Source organism: Eptatretus burgeri, chromosome 11 (assembly GCF_056783735.1).
Source record: "Eptatretus burgeri isolate ZD-2024b chromosome 11, Ebu_testis_v1, whole genome shotgun sequence".
NCBI lineage: Eukaryota > Metazoa > Chordata > Myxini > Myxiniformes > Myxinidae > Eptatretus > Eptatretus burgeri.
Window position 1 is genome coordinate 1,012,124 of NC_140971.1, and position 13,092 is coordinate 1,025,215.

The following is a 13,092-nucleotide window of genomic DNA, read 5'->3' on the forward strand; positions in this document are numbered from 1 at the left end:
CTCATGTGCGAGGAATCTGTGGGGTAGAGCATCACCTGTGGTCAAGTGATTATTTTCCTGCTTACAAGGGATTTCACGCATTTCGTTCATCTATTTCGTCCTTCGGTGTACAGCAACAAGAGCGGAGGGTGGTGGGCTCTTGACAGAGGAGTCCGAAGTGAAGGTCCGCTGGGCCGGTTGCTTTGAGCTGTTGTACCAGGCTAAGCGACCAGCTATCGAGTTGGATGTCAGAGGTGTTACTATCCCCATTGCTGACCCTCCAATTAACTGTGATACGCCTTTGCTTGTGGAAACACTACATACATACATATATATATATATATATATATATATATATATATATATATATATATATATATATATATATATATATATATATATAGGAATATATAAACATACATATATATATATATATATATATATATATATATATATATATATATTGAAAAATATATATATATTCAGAAATATATATATATATATATATATATACATACATATATATATATATATATATATATATATATGTATATATGTATATGTTAACAAAAACAGCCTTTTACAGCCATTTTTCCATGCTTTTTGTGGGCTCCATACAATCATGGTTCCCTTCTTGAGGCAATGTTTTATGGCTGGATGCCCTTCCTGATGCCAACCCTGGTCGCCTCTTATGACACAGGGATATGGTACACCTATTCTAACCGGGGCATACACCGGGACCAGTACACTGGTACTCATTTTGCCGACGTCAGAAGGATGACAGGCTGAGTTGAAACCCTGTTATTAATTCAGTGGCCAACGGGGCTCAAACTCAGCACCTGAGGATCCCAAGCCAGTTACCCGAACCACTAAGCCAACACCAGGCTGCATATGTGTGTGTGTGTGTGTGTGTGTGTGTGTGTGTGTGTGTGTGTGTGTGTGTGTGTGTGTGTGTGTGTGTGTGTGTGTGTGTGTGTGTGTATGTGTGTGTGTGTTACACACATAGAGAGAGTCAGCAAGTGGCTTAAGCACTCATACAAGCACTCCAATGAAATGGTTGATAAGGAACGTTTGGCCAGGGTGTCACTGCATACCATAAAGGAACTCTTTAACTTTAAAGCCCGGCTTCACCGTGCACACAGCAGTTTATTAAATAAAATGAATTAATGACATAAAATGACTTCATCCACAAAAGAATTGTAGCTTAATGCAGAATAACCCTGGAGACATCGCAAAGTTCAATTGCCTGTGAAATAAACCTTGCAGAAAATCCGCCATTTTGCCTGTTCGTCTGTGCACATGTCACGTGGTACATCGTTCGCGGTCCGCACATATGTGATAAATTTTTTTTTAAACGTCCGTTTTTCACCAGATTTGCTTTGATTATCTGTAGAGCACATCATGAAACATCCGAAAATATTGTCACAGATCTGGCAGATGCTATGGATAGGCAGTCCCTCTGGGAGACAGGGCTTGAGGTCTTGCAGTGAATTCGTTGAATCATATAGTTAGTTCAATGAAGCTGGTAAATTTGTTCACTCAATATAATTCTCCAAACATTTGAAAAAGATAAGTTTTATGCTTTGGAAATTCCACATTTTCTTGTGTATGTATGAAGGAGGGAACATAGCCGAGCTTACTTAAATATGAATATCGGCTTAGTTATAAGACTCGTTATTTCTTTAAAATATCAAAGTTCACAACAGATTGAGACACTTATTTGGTATGGACGATATCCGATCTTAAAAAGCGAAATAATATTTGGATGATGCACTTTAATTAGTCCGTGAGAGTAGATCGTGGAAAATCGTCTCATATAATGCATGAAATCGCACCAAGCTCCTAATATGAAAACTTTTCGTTCTTACAAAAGCGATGTATACAGCGATTTGTGGCGATGATGAACAAGCATTCGATAATGCGTGGGGAAAGGGAAAAATAAACTTTATCGTTAAGAAATCATTACAGCCTGTCCCAAGTTAAAGTGAGGTTGAGCAGGCCAAAAAACATGGTGGCTTCAGACCCCAGCGAGGTTACCTAGGATACGGATTAAGACCCCAAACAGTGAGGTGGCCCAGGATCACCTGATGAAGGATAGAATTAAATAAGGCCGTTAATTATCTTCAAAAGGGGTGTTTTAATTAACCCAAACACCCAATTTTCACTCTTGCACATCCTTGGAGTATTTTTACTATGCATGCAAAGTTTCAGGCTGCAAGGTTATATAGTTTTGGAGTTATGGAGTTGACACACACACACACACACACACATCCTTTTATATATATATATATATATATATATATATATATATATATATATGTATATATATATATATATATATATATATATATATATATATATATATATATATATATACGTATGTATGTATGTATGCATATACACGTGTATATATGCATATACACGTGTATATATGCATATACACATGTATATATGCATATACACGTGTATATATATATATATATATATATATATATATATATATATATATATATATATAATATCATTTATATATATATATAATATGATATATATATATATATAATATCATTTATATATATATAATATCATTTATATATATAATATCATTTATATATATATATATATATATATATATATATATATATAAATATATGTAATATAAAGACTCCTTCCATGCTCTTCCAGCTGAAGAAGCTGCATAAAGCAGTCAGGAAAGGTTGTTAGGCTAAGGTAAGCCCTTTGCTGTTTCAAATAAGATAAGCCCTTTGCTTTTGAAACTATCATGATGAGTAATCCCACAAACAGAATGCAGGAAACACTAGAACGGCATTCTTCAATGTGATGACGTCAACCGAAATGCCTCCACCACTTTATTACATCATTATAATACATGTACCAAGTTTTATTTAAATCCCCTTCAGCTATTCTCAAGTATCACAATTTACCTGGCATGAACTCTGACCTTTGTCCTCTGATCTTTGACCTATTGACCCCAAAATCTAATCAGTTCATCTTGACATCATTATACATCCTTGTATCAAGTCTGGTTAAAGTCCAATCACTGGTTCACAATTAGCAAGCACTGCAACAGAATTTTTACCAAACATGACCAAACATTTAACCTTATAATGCCAACATCTAATGTGTTCATCTTTGCATCATTACACATACTTGTACCAAGTTTGACTTGGATCCCTTCAGCCATTCTTAAGTTATCTGCATCTGTTACCATTTTCTAAGTACAAAAATGGAAACCTATCATGGACGGATGGACGGACAGAGAGCAGAACAAACAACCAGAAAATATAATGCCTCCGGTGACTTTGGCGGAGGAGACGTTAACAAAAAAATAATAATTTTAAAAAGAGTTGGTTTTACCAGCAATCGTCCCAACAGCGAGAGCAGCAGTTCAGAGGCCGGCCATTCTGGACGGTTAACAGTGGAGAGCAGGTCATGTACAAAGTTTTCAAAGAGTGGACGGTAGTCCTCCTCTCCTTGCCTGCTCCCGCATCTACACTCACCACAAGCACGTGTACAAGCCTCGGTATAAAAGAACAGAACGGACGTGAATCTGGTTCTCAAATTACAAAAGACAAGACAAAGTTTAAAACCACACAAACAAAATAAAAGATGTGGTAATAGATGGCAAAAGACAAGGTGAGATGTGTGGCTCGTGTAGAGCCAGTGATTTTCACAATCGTGGAAAACGGGTGGAATTCACGGATTGGTGACTTGAAATGCAAAATTGAATCTGACACGACGAAAAAAAATGGAATGAGGTAAATTACAGAAAGAGCTCATGTTTAGGCTGAATTACAAATGAAATATTCACGATATTGCCTGCTTCTGTGTGTACAATTCTCCACATACATGATGCCCACAGTACAATTACGAAAGGTAGTAAGATGATAAGACAAAAAAAATATACCACCAGAGATGGGGAATCCCCCACCATTGAATGAAAAAGGTCATACATATTCCAGATAATGAGGGAGGTGAATTGGAAACAAGACACCATTTGGGCATCATCTCGAAAAAGTTCCCCAGGGGTGAGGAACGTAGCAACCAAAAATAATTGAAATCAGATAAGCGGTTTTCCATTTATTACAAAAAACTTTTTTATCAAGATGGCCGCCCCAGTCGGCCATCTTGGATCCGGCCATGCCCAAAATCAATACGGTTCTTCCTTTTCAGGTGGTACATGTGTGACTCAAATTTCAAATCGATATGGCGAAAAAACATTTTTCTCAAGATGGCCGCCCCAGTCGGCCATCTTGGATCCGGCCACGCCCAAAATCAATAGGGTTCTTCCTTTTCAGGTGGTACATATGCGACCCAAATTTCAAATCGATATGGCGAACAGTTTATGAATTATCGCACTCACAGCTATAAATGTTGACGCCGCCCCAGTCGGCCATCTTGGATCCGACCACGCCCAAAATCAATAGGGTTCTTCCTTTTCAGGTGGTACATGTGTGACCCGAATTTCAAATCGATATGGTGAACAGTTTATGAGCTATCGCACTCACAGCTAAAAATGTTGACGCCCGGACGGACGGACGGACGGACGGACAGCCGGACGCCCTGGGTGACAACAATATCCCCCTTCCGCCACGCGGCGGGGGATAAAAAAAACGCAATTCAATGCACAAGGTAAGCCGTCTCCACCACAATTATCCACAGAATTTCAGTGTCGATACAATTCTCCATGACGCCATCTACATCCGGAACACAAGCACAGCCAATGCTCCGTCCACGTCGGTCACAGCTGCTTTGGACGACCGTCCATGTGAATCTCTATCTCGATTATTCACACGAAGTACTGAATAAAACCCTTTAACAATCCGTGGAGAGCCCAGTCAAAGTGAAATTCGATTTGAAAGTCATCCCACTGGTGAAAATTCGGTGACAATACAAACGATGGCGAAAACAAAATGGAAGTCTTCACAAGCGCATGCGTACAACTTTGGAGAAACTGTTTATTTAACAATGAGAAAGGAAATTGTTAAAATAAGTTTCAAAGACAAAAAAAAAAATTATTCTCCTTGTGTGTTTATGTGAATGTGCGTACTGCCACATCCGTGTACTTCTTTCGTAAGTGAGCTTAAATGGACAATGCAATCGAGATTCATATAAAGTGTCACGTTCCATGGATCCGGTTTCCACATTTTCCCACTTGCTGTTTAAAATTTTATTTTCATTGCATTGGATTTAACCCTACATTTTCTGTGTCACATTGATGGCAAAATATACATCCCCAGGGGTGCTGTGAAGGATGTCCGCTGCAGAGACCGAGGAAAAAAGAAATTCCAATGAAAGTGCACAAGCGAATACACCCCCCCCCCCCACCACGAATACCACAAAATGGAATACATTTTTTGAAACTAAATTTAAGCTTTTTGCTTATGGAAAAGGCACTTTTTTGAAATGGAAAATTACTGGCTCTACTTATGGACATACAAGTGATGAAAACGAGAAAGATAATTTAAAGTTAAGCGAAGAAAAGGGAAAGTAGGCAGACAATGATATGCAGAAACAAAAGCATAACGCTATTACTTTTTAAGGAAGACAGAAAGAAAATTCTGGGCCGTCCGCATAGCCATCTCGTACGAGTTGGTAATAAACACACCGGCGTCGATCTGTTAAACAAAAGAATATGAGAGTGTTATCTGACACTTATCAAAGAACAGTTAAAAATAAAAACATTATTTGGTTTCTGAAATGTTAAATTTTACACATGCTTACCTTATTCCTGTCCAGTGGAACACAAATAAAAATCAAGAAAATCCACAATGAAACAAATATACGGTAAGACTCATTATGGAATATAAACACGGAAACGCCGATCTTCCGTGACGAAGCCTGAATTTAATCAAAGTGTCCCACCTTAGCGTCACCATTCCCATCGGACAAAGGCAAACGAACCACGCACTGGATCAGCTGCAGCACAAGCGCGCTCACCATTTGGATATGAACGTGGTAGCCATCGCTGTCCAATCCAGATAATCTGCAGCGAAACACAATAGCACAAAAGGCTGTATAATCGGAGATGGGAGCTCCTTCGGACAGAGCGGGTGCATCCCAGTGTGTGGCAAAATGGTCCACGCACTTTTATCCAACAGGAAGAGAGCTTCGTACCGAAGCTGAGGCTTTTCGTTGTTTTTTATTAAAAGTTAACCACATATCTGGACACGACCGGATTCATCAGGTCCCAGGACAGCATGATCCACCAGCATCGTTATTGACATTCAAAGAAATGTTCTCTCACGTATTCAAGCGACGTGCTTTCAGTCTTAAACATCACACAAGAACAAGCTGAAGGTCAGGAAGAATTAAACCAAACTTCAAATAAATTCTACCATCTCATAAATTATGACTTGTAATGGCAATATTATTACAAATTATGATCAAGCTTTATACTCAGAGGAGAACGAACAACACCACAAAGAGAGACAAGTGAAGGAATGCAAACGGTAGCATTCCACATGACATCAAAAGCCAAACACCACCACCAAGGGTTAAAATAATATGCAGATAAACAAGTTGTGAAGGATAGCCTTTGCAGACCATGCACATGTTAAACTTTGAAAGTTCTCACATGAGAAAAAAATAATAATAAACCAATGTCAGTATCTTGCCAAAAGGTGACCACGTGCGACTTCTTTAAGGTCACACTGAGGTGAACAGAGCTGCTATCCACCAGGAGCGACTCCTTGAGGAATATCTGCCTACGAGAGATTCCGATGAGAATCGTTCTACAGAGTAACCATGAAAAATATGCGTTTGCCTCATAATGTCACCAAATGATGTCATAATGTCTCAAGCTTGACATATCTAGAAAGCACTCATCGAGGTGTTCAATTTGAGGTACTACACGATATGGTTCCTAAAACTTGAAAATTTAACCTTGGGGTCAAATATGTTTGACCTAAGGCGCTAACCATGAAGGTCAAGGCCAATCGCCACCAAAAATTAATCAGCTGAGCGCCAGACCATGAACTATATTCCCATGAAGTTTGAAGACGATCCGATCAAAATTACTCAAAAAATAAGGGTTTCGTCGACTCCCCTGATTTGCGACAAAGTGACCTTGACCTTTGACCTTGACCTTCAAAATTTTATGCGCTGAAAGGGATCTCTATAGGCCTCTGATATGTGAAGTTACAAAAATTTCCAATGATAACTGTGCTCTGCAGAATTTTTTATACGTGATTACAGACAAAAAAAAAAACATACAAGCTGACTAACATATCGCAAAAACTTCGTTTTGGCAAGATAAAAAAGAAAAGCATGGATATACCTGTAGTTTCGAAGACTTCGTTTTGAGGTTGGCAGGCGAACAAGAGAAGCAAATATGTCTTCAAGGATGAGCTGTCGGTGTTTTTCATATCGGGAAAACACCTGGAGCCAATCGGAAAAGCAGAGTAAGGAGTGTGGATGACCGTATCAAGCAATTAGTGCAAAACACAGAGAATACAGTCCATCGATGCGTTATTGGTATTACTACTCAGTTAAACCGGCTGTTGATCTTAAATGAGCACAAAGCTCATGACGTTCGAATCCCAGGTTCAAATTATAATGTACAATATAGATCGGTCCAGTGTCTCCTAATAACTTTGCAATTGATGAAAAATTACATTGACATCTCCGAGTATTCTCATCGGCAGATACACGAGCCCCTCCATGAGCCTTCGACCATTGTGAACCAATTTTAACATGCGCTTGCGCAGGACCAAACTAGCGAGAAAGTCTTTCTTGTAATCTATAACATCAGATCTTGGAGATAATCAAATAAAAACACAAAATAGGATTGCAATTATGTAAAATTAAACCCAAAGTAACTGGACAGTTCACAGTACACCTTACCCCATGGAGTCTTGCGAAAAAAGGACATGGGTGGGGTCTGCGAGGGGTAAATTTGATTGGTCGATATAAAGTAAAATGCCATAACATGTTGTCCAAGTACTGCTTAAACCGAAGGGGTTTGAAAGTGATAAAAGGTGATTTGTGTTCAACAGTATTTAAGCATATAATTCAATTGAAATAAAATGAAGATTTTAGAGTTTGTGGAAATTTTTTTTTTTTTTTTACATTAACCGCCGTTGATGCAGCATCTTATACACCACCCTATCTCACACATTACATAAGTTATTCGTGTCCATTCTTTGTGTCCTTTATGATGTCCTTAAAAACAGTAAGTTTGCTGTTTGGAAGGATTTTAAATTTTGTTTCACAGCCAGACAGGCAGACAGAGGAGAAAAATGATCTTTCTCCTCTCTGGGCATGCCCTGGCGGGACAAATTCAGAGCCAAAATTCTGCTAAACTACAGGTTCGTTTTCCGATTCATGTTCCATTTCGTGTTCAAAATATAACATTGAATTGAAATGCAGTTGTTCTTCAATCAATGAATGACGTTTGCAGACAGGAGAGTCAGTAGTGAACCAATTGCTTAACCCCACTTTTCATTTCATGTGTGCAAGGTAAAAATACTCGATCACGTGTCAGTGCTTCGGCAATAGTGTTAAGCCCCATCCGATGATGCCAAAGTATCGAGAGGATGAGTAAAACACAAAGACGTAGGAAATGAAACTAATAAAATGACAGAAGCAATAGTAAGGAAAGAATAGATGAAAAATAGAGGTTACCGTGGTGACCATTTTGATAGCTGCCAGCTGCAACTCGCTCACATTTTCCACGAAAAACGGAGTTATTCCCATCGAAGATACCTGTGGAACAACATTGGTCATTTGCTCACTATAAAATATGACACGAGATTTGTCATCATTGCATTTTTCGGCCTCTGCCAAAATGTAAATCATCACAGATATTGCAGAAAGAATGGACAAATTGCTGAAGATTTTCATCTTGCACTTGCCAGGACAATCCGCAAGAATGCTGGATGTGAAAGATCAAAGCAATTTATACTCATTGCCAGACTGTTGCTGATTGATACTCATCATTCATTAATGCATGCGGCTATACTAATACATTGACAAGCCAGTGGCGATATTTCTCAGAGCAATGAGACGGTGAGGGAACTGGATCGCACAAGAGTTCCCACGACGACGTACTTATGTCCATACAAGTAAAGCGTTCACACAAATAAATTTTCCTTGCAGAGAACAAGACTTTGTGTGTATATAAATGTAGCTTCAAGCATGCACAAATATGCCAAACCGTGTGCTCGGCCTATAATTCCAGAGAGTTCAGCACAATCGTTTTCTGCACATTCTGTTGTTCATTTCAACAGTAAATGTTATTATTATCATCAAGATAACTTACCGCACTGAAAGTTGTTTCATATTGTTACAAAAAATTCATGATACTTCCATAATCTGACATTGTTACACCAAGCGACACAACATCAGGGCTCGTTGTTTATATCTAATTGTACGAAAGTGGGCTGAAGGTTCATTAGCGTCTTCCACATCAGACATCACCAAAACCCCTCAGGAACCTCGACATGAATAAGTGTGGGAAGTGTATATCAAGATAATTTCCTCTGCTGTTTTCCAAATTTAAAAGGTGAAAGTGCCTAACCAACTGAGCTTCCTCTTCTTCACAAAAATCCTACAATTGGTGTGCCGTTAGACTCTGAGATTGATGCCCGGCTGCCTGACTAACACAGAACTTCATTGCTCCGATGATGTCAGTGCTGCTGTCTGGTTGCAATATCTGTAGAACGCAACACAAGTCAGTGAGTCAAACAGTGCCCTCCTCAGGGAGAGCGAGAGGCAGCACATGACAGCAACAAATGGATTCTGAGACGAACATCGTTTCATCCTCACTTGGGGAGCATAGCTAAAATTGACGCATTTTTTTTTTTTTTTTTTTTTTTTGTATACCTTGGTCGAGGCTCGTATGAGAGCTAACACACAACTCACAGCAAGGAGGCATGAGACAAGAGGGGCGGGAGTGGAAGGGACAAAACATTGGGGAACAGACACAGGTGAACTGTGGAAGGGAGAGGGATGGGGATGGGACGGGGAACATGGCGAGGGGAAGATGGACATTAAAGGGACTTTCAGGAAGGAAAGCAGGAGAATTGAAGGAAGTGGGCTTGGGTGGATTATCGGGGGTAGAAAAGATCGAGGATTTGGATGGGGGAAGATAAGAGGTGGTGGTGAACAGCTGTTTTGAAAGCCTGGAGGGAAGAATGGGAAAGAATAGAGTGAGGAAGTTTATTCCAAAGGCGGGAAAAAAGAGGAATGAAAGAGTGAAGATGAGCAGTGATTCGTGATTTTGGTAGTTTTACCAGAAGGGGGTTGTTGGCAGACCTTGAGCGCCCTGTGGAAATGTGGTTGGGACAAATCGCAGAGAGAGCAGGGGGGGCAAGGCTGGAGAGGAGTCGGTAGAAGACAGAAAGACCACCGACCAACCTGCGGTGATTGAGTGAGAGGCCCAAAGACTCAGCTTCATTGCGGGAGATGCCAATGATCTTAAAAGCCCTGGTTTCGACAGCGTGAAGTCGAGAAAGGTGGGAGGCAGGAGCACCAGCCCAGAGGGGAGAGCAGTACTCCATCAGGCTACGGACAAAAGCTTTGTAAGTGGTCAGGAGCTCAAGAGGGCCGAGGAAGGACTTTGCACGACAGAGGATTCCCAGTCGGCGACTGGCTTTTGAGGCAAGGTTGGAAATGTGACTTTCCCAGGAAAGGTCATGGCAGATAGTGAGACCCAGAAGCTTGAAAGAAAAGACTTCTTCCAGAGGATTGTTGAGAAAGTGGATGGGGGGTTTTTGTAAACGGTCCTTTCGAAGAGACATAGTGAGAGTGTGAGATTTGTCTGGATTGAAAGACATGTTCCACGTGTTGGACCAGTTTGTGATTTTATCCAGATCTGCAGTGAGCGAAGAAGCTGCTGCTTGCCGGTCTGAGGGATGACAGATGGTACGGCAGAGGGTAGAGTCATCGGCAAAGAGAAATAGAGGATTTTCCAGAGAGTCCGAGAGATCATTGATGAAAACCAGAAAAAGAACAGGGCCCAGAACGCTACCTTGAGGAACTCCAGCCTGCACAGGAAGAGGGGATGAAAGAACTCCATTTAGGGCCACACGTTGACTGCGACAGGAGAGGAAGTCTGCGAGCCATGAGTGGAGATGGCCTTGAATACCATGGGAAGAGAGTTTGGTGAGTAGGGCAGGGTGCCAGACTGTGTCAAAAGCACGTGATATGTCCAGGGATACGGCTCGGATTTCCTGTCTGGCATTGAGGACCTCCATCCATTGATGGGAGAGCAGTAGCAGCATATCTAGGGTAGAGTGACCTGGTCTGAAACCAAATTGATGATTGGAAATCAAGCCATTGGAGAAGAGGAAGGATTTCATGTCTGAAGCGATGATGGATTCCATAACCTTGCTGATGATTGGGAGAAGGCTGATTGGTCTATAGTTACAGGGATCTGTTTTTGCACCTTTTTTTATGCAGGGCAGTGATGTTAGCAGATTTCCAAGCAGATGGCAGATGACCTTGGGAAAATGAGAGGGTGAATATAACAGAGAGAGGGTGAGCAAGAGCAGAAGAGCAGGCTTTGAGGACACGTGGGCTGATGCCGTCTGGACCGGTTGCAGAATCTGACTCGAGGTTTGAAAGCAAGCTCTCCACCTTGTCAGGAGAAAAGGATACAGAGTCCAGGGACAGTTGGGTGCGACTGGGTAAAGTGGGTAGAGATAGTGATGGGTTTGGGACACAAGATTTAGCTGCAAACACCGAGTTTAGACATTCAGCTTTATCACGTGTGGAATCAGCAGTGCGGCCATTTGAGGTAAGGGAGGGGATGGAGGGGGAACATACACCAGAAACAGATTTGATTAAACGCCACCAGGATTTTGAGGAGGGAGAGAGGTTTGAGAGTTCAGACTTGAGATGAGAAAGATGTTGTTTTCTGGCTCTCCTGAGGGTAGCTACACACTTGTTCCGAGCTTTGTGGAAAGAACTGAGATTGCCCTCAGTTGGGTTTGCTTTCCATGAGGCAAAGGCAAGTTGTTTCAGGACAACTGCCTCGCCACAAGCTTCAGTAAACCAAGGGCGGGAGGAAGGGTAAGACAACTGAACACGAGAGGGGATAAATCTGTGCATGAGGGAGAGCAAGTTTCTTTGAAAGAATTCCCAGGATGAGTTGATGTTTGAGAAAGTAGTGATAGGAGATGCATGATGCCAAATGAAGAATGCCACTCACTGGTCAAAACGTAGGACCTGAGGCATCTTTTGTTTTTTTATATTGATCTTCCCAACTACAACCAGCTTTTGTGTGCACCGCATTCGGTTATCATTGGTGCTGTTTCTCATATAATTGTGTGGCAGGACCAATGGGCCAAATAGCCTTGTCTGCCTCTCACCTTCGTTGTATTCAAACTATAGCTTAAAGATGCCCAACTGCTCACCGAGGCCACAATTGACTACTGTGGCCAAATACACACTACAACTTTTACAGTCAATAAAACATGCCCCTCAGTGTGGTTAACACCTGCAAGATGGTGGTGTCTGGAAGCAACTGTTGTTGCAGGAGCTCAGCAAGCAGAGAAACAAGCTGGCAGAGCCGCTGATACAGAAGAAGCATAGCACGTGGGCGAGGACCTTGAGGCCTAGAGCGCCGAGAGCGGCTTGTGCTGGGGCCTGGTCCCATGGATTCTGTATGACACAAACAATGAAATATTGAAATTTGAAAGATATGACATGGAAGAACGAGTATTTGGAAATATCATGTGACCATTAAAATTTCAGAAATATTCCTGGTGGTTACAATGGGGAGACGCCCAAAGATCCTGTGCCAAACTCCCCGATACATGTCCATTATCACCAATGGGAAGGTGCCTTTCAAAAGGTCTCATCGTCAATGACAGAGAAAAGAAAAAAATCACCTGTCGAACCAAACAGCTCCAGACATACAAGAGAACATTGGCAGCTCACAATGGTGAGGTTCTTTTTTTAAATGTTGTTATGCCAAAGAGCTGCATCACTGAATATAGAAACAAGTAATGCACCTTTAACAATGTACGTCGTTTTATGCATAATGTCAGTGCTCTCTGGTTGTAGGACGATCATCACCGTTAATCAATACAATTGACTCTCAATCGATACATAATGGAGCAAGTGTATGTATGTGTGTATGTGTGT

General features: G+C 41.0%; 1 protein-coding gene across 2 annotated transcripts in view; it reads right to left on the minus strand.

The window, feature by feature from the left end:
• Positions 1-13,092, minus strand: part of LOC147016268 (nipped-B-like protein A) — a 263,933-nt gene that overhangs the window by 208,815 nt on the left and 42,026 nt on the right. For both annotated transcript variants that reach the window (XM_085844842.1, XM_085844843.1), the window contains exons 11-16: positions 12,443-12,606; positions 8,626-8,706; positions 7,280-7,380; positions 5,866-5,986; positions 5,536-5,618; positions 3,358-3,490 (exon numbers count right to left, since the gene is read on the minus strand). In XM_085844842.1, the coding sequence (XP_085700968.1) occupies positions 3,358-3,490; positions 5,536-5,618; positions 5,866-5,986; positions 7,280-7,380; positions 8,626-8,706; positions 12,443-12,606 (683 nt within the window). The remainder of the gene's footprint in view (positions 1-3,357; positions 3,491-5,535; positions 5,619-5,865; positions 5,987-7,279; positions 7,381-8,625; positions 8,707-12,442; positions 12,607-13,092) is intronic.